The following is a 7,704-nucleotide window of genomic DNA, read 5'->3' as shown; positions in this document are numbered from 1 at the left end:
GTTCATGAATGTAAAGGTGTTCACATTAAAAAAAATTATGATACAAAAATTGTTTGTGAATTTTCAAAAAGATCATTTTTTGAAATATTTTGAAAAAATGTCCATTTTTTAATAAAAATCAACCAGAATAACAAAAAAAAACTAGACAACAACCCGAATGGAAACCAAATTAACAAACACAAAAATAGAAGAAGAAAAAAACTTATCTGAAAGCTTCACAAAACCTGCTGAAAGGAAATCTTTACATGAGCCGGCTTCAGATCGAAAACAAAAGGAGAAGAGAGTGTTCAGTGTTGGCTCAGCGCCAAATAGGAAATACTACACGTGAAAGCTATCGTCAAGGGTGTAGTTATCTTCTCTTCATGCAGGCAGTTATTTTCACGTCGGGATGCACTAGAAGTAGAATTGAGTGCTTGCATGGAAGGTTTGTCATTTGCAATGCAGAGAAGTGATCTACCGTTGAGATAGAGATGGACTCTATTGTTGCAGTGCAATTGATTCAAGCCAAAGAAGTTGATCGTTCGGACTACTCGTCGCTTATTAGAGAGATTAAATATCTTATGTCCCTCTGTGATTATTGTATTACTCATGTAAATCGTAGCCAAAATAAGATTAGCAATAGCATAGCTAAATTTGCTTGTTTAGAAGGTAGAACCATGACTTGTTTTGGTCCAGGTCCTTCCGTTGCTATGAAGCTAGCTACAATTGATCGTAAGGATCTTATGAGTTGAGTAATACAGTATTTCACCTGGAAAAAAAACTATCGTCGGCTTGAGCTGTCAACAAGCAGCTCCCAAGGCCCAAACACAATAGTCTGCTCCCTAGTAGTACATCCCGAGAAAACACACCTCTTCCCGCCCAAGCCCCCGCGACCCGCCACGTCACCGATCCGCGCCACCTCCCTCACTCCCAGCCGTCCATATCCCATTTGACGGCCCACGCCTCGCATCACGCGGATCGCCCCATCTCCTCCCCGGAAACCTCGCTGCTATAAATCCCCCACACGTACATGGTTGCCGGCACAGCCAAGGATCGCCCGAGGTGTCGAGGAGGTTTACGCGTACACGGCTCGATGGTTGAGCACCACCATTCTTTTCTCTGGCCTAATCGCTCTATGTTAGGGCAAAGTGATCATAACTTGTTTAAAGAAAAAAGTAAAAAAACGAGAGAGTTTGAACGAAATATGATCCATCAGTCTTTATTGAAGACTAGCAAGATGCCCGTGCATTGCACGGAACATCAAGATTTTATGGGAGAAAAGGATGGACGAGAGAAGGCCTTATTATCTGCAAATGTGGAGAGGAGTGCAGATAATTTTTCATAGTTTCCTTTCTATCCGTTAGATATAGATCGGACGGCCTATATTCCAGGATGGCATGCACACCATCATCACCAACTCTGCTTGTTATAAGCGAAACTGCTCTGCGTACGATGGTTTTCTAGTCCGACCAGTACGACCAAAGAGCATATCATCTCTAAATGCTATGGCCCACAAACTGAATTATCTACACTTGTCTCTAATCGTATAGTGTTGGACAGACATTGTGTCGTACGTATAGCAGGGTCGTTTTATAAGAGTAGAGATAAAATGGGTATTTATACCTGGACGGAAGTACACATGTTACTTGGGAGTCAAAGTAAACTCAAAGTTACTTGAGAGTCAAGGAATTAATAGTTGATTTGAGAGTCTAGGAAGTACATGGTTGCTTGAGAACCAAGGCACCTATCTAACAAATAACTTATCCAAGCACCCTCTTAATTCTAATGAGCTTAATTAATAAGCAACTATTTTATTCTTAACATAAACAATTTCCAAGCTGCCTAGGCCAACGGGCTAGAGCTGTGGGGCCACTCGTGAGAAAACACACCTCCCTCCCAGCCCCCCCGCTCCACGCCACGTCACCGATCCGCGCGACACCTTCTCCCCCACTCCCAGCCACCCATCTCACATCCGACGGCTCACTCCCCGCATCACGCGGATCGCTCCCATCTCCACCCCGGAAGCCTCGCAGCTATAAATCCCCCACGCCGCAGCCCCGTCCATCTCATCTCGCCACACCGCCGACCACCACCAGCGACACACACACAGCAGCCAAGCGAAGCTCGCCGCAGATCGAAGATGTCAGGCCGCGGCAAGGGCGGGAAGGGGCTGGGCAAGGGTGGCGCCAAGCGCCACCGGAAGGTTCTCCGCGACAACATCCAGGGCATCACCAAGCCGGCCATCCGTCGGCTGGCGCGGCGGGGCGGCGTGAAGCGCATCTCGGGGCTCATCTACGAGGAGACCCGCGGCGTGCTCAAGATCTTCCTGGAGAACGTCATCCGCGACGCCGTCACCTACACCGAGCACGCCCGCCGCAAGACCGTCACCGCCATGGACGTTGTCTACGCCCTCAAGCGCCAGGGCCGCACCCTCTACGGATTCGGCGGCTAGGCCGCGCCGGTCCACTCATATCCACGTCGCGCCGCCAGATTAGTAGCTAGCCATGGTTGTTCAGTGTTCATGGTCTTGGGTGTAATGGTCGCATCTCGCCGCTGTATGTCCTGGCCATGATTGTTGTTTGGATGTAGTCAGATCTGGGATGGAATTGAAGTGGTTTACCCTTGAATTCTTCTGCAATCTCTCACTCTGTTCATGTTGATTTCTGTTCGTTGTCAGATGTTACTAATTTCACACTGGTCTCTCGCTCTGTAATTTTCTGCCTCCCCAAATCAGTCGTGTTGGCTTCAGTGTACGGTTGGTTCTAGCCATCCCTGCATTTTCGTACTTTGCTTCTCCAAATCCACGGCTGTTAGCACATTAACTTGTGCTCCGCCAATCGAACCAAGTTTCAGATAGATGTGCTGCCAATTTCAGGCCTGAGTGTCTAACCTGAACATTTGAACTATCATGAGAAGCAGCTGATTTTTGTGTGTGCTTGTTTTTGAAAATAAATGTTGGCCCTCTGATGCTTCTCAGCGAAAGAAATCAACGATAAGAAGCAATTCATGGTAAGATGCAGTTGATTTCTTTCGCTGAAAATAGATATGAGCTGAATGCAGATCTACCAGTGCAGTGCGTCCTCCAATTCCCCGTTGACGTTTGGGCTCTGCAGCCAGTTGCTCTGTAATTCTCCGCCCCCAAATACAATCGTGCTTGCTTCAGTGTGCCCTGGATTTTTTTTTTGAAGGAAAAGGTAGATCATGATCTACCTTCTGCATTCAAAACAGGGTAAAAAACCCGGATGACAGTAGTCATATTACATGAAGGTGGTGTGTTGAAGCACATCAAGTGCAGCAGGCCACCACCAAGCCTAACATGAAAGAAAGAGGTAAAAAAGAGAGGGGGGTTAGGCTTGGAGGAAAAGAGCAGCGTAATTACACAGGGTGGTTGAGTCTTGGTCACTTCGCGCTCTATTTTTCCAAAGGTGAAGAAGCTGGTGGATCTCTTTGAAAGTCCGATTTGCAGTCCATGTCTCTGTCCTGAAGATGAGAGCGTTCCGGGCTGTCCAGAGAGCAACCGCAACCGCCGCAAAGAGGACATGCCATAGTTTACCATGCGCGGCCGTGGTCTCCTCCGATAAAATGAAGGTTTGCAAGTCTGGGCAAACATTTGCAATATCATATAGACCAACCTTGCTCCAGATTGCATCAGCTAACCGACATCGTAGAATCAGGTGGTGTATGGTTTCTGATGCGGGGCACTAATCACAACCATTATGAGTTGTGATCTTCCATTGTTTCTTCAGCATGTTGTCCCTTGTGTTTACCCGGCCACGGGTCGCTAACCAGAGGAAAACTCTGTGTTTATTAGGTATAATACTGTCCCAAATCTTGTCTTTCAAGGGGCATTGGAGCCCCTTAAATGTGAGCATCTCGTAGAAGAAGCGTGTTGTAGGCTTGTTATATAGGCAGATTGGCCTCCGTGAGTCAGCATGCTCTTCCATGGGTTGGATGCCGTCCAAAGCGTCACTTAGGGCCTGCAATTCTCTGGCGGCTGTGGCAGTTAGATTCGGGTGTAGCTTGATTTCCGAGACGCCATTATTGAATTGAGATGCAACCGAACAACTCTTGTTTCTGGCAAAAGAGAAAAGCGTTGGGAAGGAGAATTCAAGTCTTCCGCATGCAAGCCATGAATCTTTCCAGAAGGAGATCCTGGATCCGTCGCCCAAAGTGCACCTGGTAGTTTGAATAACATGCTGTATGGTTGACTGCAGGCAGCTCCAAATGGGAGTGTCCCCACTCCGTTTACAATCTGGAAGAGTGCTGCTGCAGTATCTTCTGGCGAACCATTCATAGCATGGGGCTCCGTGGCCTTGCAAAATATTGGATGTAAGCTTGCAGATCATTGCCATGTTGTGTTCTTTCAAGTTTCTGAGGCCAAGCCCTCCATTAAGCTTTGGTAGAGTGACAAAATCCCATGCTACCAAGCAGTGTCCACCATTTGCCGAGTTCTTCCCTTGCCAAAGAAAGCCCCGTAGTATTCGCTCCAGCTTGTCCAGGGATTGTTGTGGCCAGATGAAGCATGCCATGAAGTAATTGGGGATGGAGGCAAGCACAGAATTAACAAGGGTGCCATGAAGTGTGCCCTGGATTCGAACCAAATTAGTACTCACCATGGGAGTGCTACTAATTGGGACTCTTGACACCTAACTTGCTGACCTGAACATTCAAATTGTGATGATGGCGAGCTGCTGGTTTTTTTATTTGGGGCTTTTTGAAAATGGATATTGACCATCTCATACAATCTTTTTGATTTTTTTTGAAGGCCAATCTTTTTGATTTTTGATAACACGCAACAGATTTCTTCCGCGCTGTGGCGTGCTGGCTTCTTTGGATGACGCGGGGTCACGCTGCAGGTGGGGGTGGGAATAAGTGGGACTAAGAATCCCATCCCACTTAAATTGCATTAGTGGATTTCCACTGGACCGGCAGAATATTAAGTGGGCTAACCCTATTAGCCCATTGGAACCCACCCTAACCCCACTTGTTATGAGAGGATAGAGCAACCCGCCCGAGCGCACAGATTCCAGTTCCAGCTATGAAAAGGGTGGGGAGGTCGCGCGCGAGGCGGCCGAGCAGGGCGGCGGCGGCGAGGCAGGCGAAGACGCGCCCGGAGCCGGGCTGGGCCTGCGTGACGCGGCGGGAGGCGGAGGTGAGGCCGGCAAGGCCGGAGCGGACCAGCGCGGCGAGCTCGTCGGCCGCCGGCTGCAGGTCGGGGATGGGCGGGGCGGGGCGGCCGAGGAGGCGCGCGGCCCTGGACCACGCGTAGAGCACCGTCAGTGTTGAGTAAATAGGCAATTTCTCGATTAAATTAATCCATGAGTAAATCACTAGCATGGCATTGACTAAGTTGATGACGTACTGACTCTGATCTAGACATGCACGTACTAAGCAAACAGTAGACAAATCTACACATACTGCTAGTACTGCTAATATGAAAATAATCAGGAGCGGGATAAACGAGTTATACCCTCCAGTAGGCCACGCAGAGGCCGCGGCTTTGGTGGCAGCAGCGGCGTCCTCGGCGACCTTCTTGTCGGCTTCAGCTTTCTCGGCGGCGGCACGGTCGGCGTCGGTGGACATGGTGATGACGAAGGCGACGCGGACGTAGAGGAAGTAGACGATCGGAAGCGAGCAGTCGCGTAATCGCTGCCCAAAAACCTATTCGCCCCTCACCCCGTACAGGAACCAGAAGGGCGTGGTTTCGGAGACCTGCTCTCCCGTCGACCGTGTACGTGGCGGACGGGATGGAGTCACCGGCGGCAGCAGCAGCAAAGGGACGACGGTGGGCGTGCGCGTGAGCAGATGTGATCTGTTCGTGGCGGCTAGGGTTAGGAGACACCGCATACTTATAGGCGCAGCCGCGTGGAGAGACGTGGGCTCGACCCACGTCCGAGTCCGTGACAGCCCACGATCCGACGTCTCAGATCGTGGCCCAGCTGTCAGAAAACTCTTCGTTAGTGACTGGCAAAAATAAGCGCGTATGTGTGAGCTCGGCTCGGCTCAATCCCGCAACCCGCGGCGCGTCGTGACGAGGCGTGGCGTGGCGAGGCGGGCGGCGGAGGAGGAGTGCGCGAGGGCCTCTTCTCTTCTCAAGCTCCAATAGCATGTAGAAGAGAAACCCTTATAAACCACTCCAACTCTCCTTCCACTTCCGGGGTGGGACTAAACTTCCCACCACACCTAGTGCCATATAACCCACATGGGCCCTTAGAGATTTTTCAGAAATTGCAATATGGGCCTAGAGGCCATCTCAGATTTCAGCAATCCCCCACCAGATCTCGAGGGCCCATTGTGTCCTCTATTCCAATTGCTGTTTCGATATACCAGTGTTTCAGTAAAGACCTGTTAAGGTTGAACTTCACCTAGAACAAGTGGCTACACTCCTTCACAACTGAACAATGGACTATGCCTTGAATTGTCAGTTTGGCGTAAAGAAGTTTCACTACATGTCTTACTAGTACTAGGCTGCCGAAGGCTAACCCCTCGGGTGGAGCATATAAGTCACACTCCTGGCCTATTCATGAGCTTACTAGAGATTACCCCAATCTCATAGACTGTGACCAGCAGTCGGGCTCATATAGGTGTGTTCCTCCAAAGATCGCTCTGTAGGATAGCATCTTGCTTTTATAAGCTTTGGAACACATTGAGACCGTAGTCATCCTACCATACAGTATCGAGAGTATTGCATCTCCAACGGAGTGGGTTAGTATAGTTACTCTCCTCAGTTCACCACTAGCTTGTTTTCCCAGGTCCTAGTTCACGGGATCTCCGATCATATAGGTTGGGTTACCACCATGGCAACTCATGTGGGTCTCATACCCATCTCCCTCGATGCATTATCTATCAAAACACGTGATAGCCCTTTTGTAAAGGGATCTGCCAGATTCTTAGCCGTATGGACATAGTCCAGCGCTATCACTCCGGAGTTTCTTAATTTTCTGACAGCTTTTAATCTCATTCTTATGTGTTTGGTGGACTTCATGTTGTCCTTTGAACTCTTCACCTTGGTGATGACAGTTTGATTGTCACAGTTCATAAGGATAGCCGGAACCGGTTTATCAACCAATGGCAAGTCCATCAAAAGATCTCGAAGCCATCTCGCTTCAACACCAGATGTGTCTAATGCCGTTAATTCTGCTTCCATTGTCGATCTTGTTAAGATCGTTTGCTTGCAAGACTTCCAGGAAACAGCGCCACCTCCAAGAGTAAACATATACCCAGTTGTGGCCTTCATCTCATCAGCATCAGAGATCCAATTCGCATCACTATACCCTTCAAGTACCGACGGGTATCCGGTATAGTGAAGTCCATAGTTCATAGTACCTTTCAGATAGCGCATAACTCTCTCAACAGCATGCCAATGTACATCACCCGGTTTGGAAACAAACCGGCTCAGTTTGCTCACAGCAAACGCGATGTCAGGCCTCGTTGCGCTCGCTAGGTACATCAGTGAACCAATGATTTGAGAGTATCTCAATTGATCTTTAGCAATGCCTTTGGACTTTCGAATCAATACGCTAGGATCATATGGTGTTTGAGATGGTGTGCAGTCCGAATATCCAAAACGACTCAACACCTTCTCAACGTAATGGGATTGCAGAAGTGTGATCCCACCCTCATTATCTCTCAGTAGCTTGATGTTCAAGATAACATCAGCCACACCAAGGTCTTTCATCTCAAAGTTCTGAGATAGAAACGATTTGACCTCCTCAATGACTTTGA

At 48.8% G+C, this 7,704-nt stretch overlaps 2 protein-coding genes across 2 annotated transcripts; one reads left to right on the top strand and one right to left on the bottom strand.

The window, feature by feature from the left end:
* Nucleotides 1-2,053: 2,053 nt before the first annotated feature.
* On the top strand, nucleotides 2,054-2,617 carry LOC119325301 (histone H4). The gene has a single exon (XM_037599049.1). It carries the CDS (start codon nucleotides 2,120-2,122, stop codon nucleotides 2,429-2,431), a length of 312 nt encoding a protein of 103 aa, XP_037454946.1. The 5' UTR covers nucleotides 2,054-2,119; the 3' UTR covers nucleotides 2,432-2,617.
* Nucleotides 2,618-4,758: 2,141 nt separating this feature from the next.
* LOC119320737 lies at nucleotides 4,759-5,262 on the bottom strand (the record flags this gene model as incomplete). The annotated part of the gene is made up of 1 exon (XM_037594698.1): nucleotides 4,759-5,262. A coding segment is annotated over one exon (309 nt), but the record flags the coding sequence as incomplete, so codon positions are not given.
* Between the last annotated feature and the right edge of the window lie 2,442 nt (nucleotides 5,263-7,704).

This window comes from Triticum dicoccoides, chromosome 6B, assembly GCF_002162155.2.
Source record: "Triticum dicoccoides isolate Atlit2015 ecotype Zavitan chromosome 6B, WEW_v2.0, whole genome shotgun sequence".
Classification (NCBI taxonomy): Eukaryota; Viridiplantae; Streptophyta; class Magnoliopsida; order Poales; family Poaceae; genus Triticum; species Triticum dicoccoides.
Note: the sequence above shows the minus strand (reverse complement) of the source record. Positions and strands in the feature narration are given on the sequence as shown.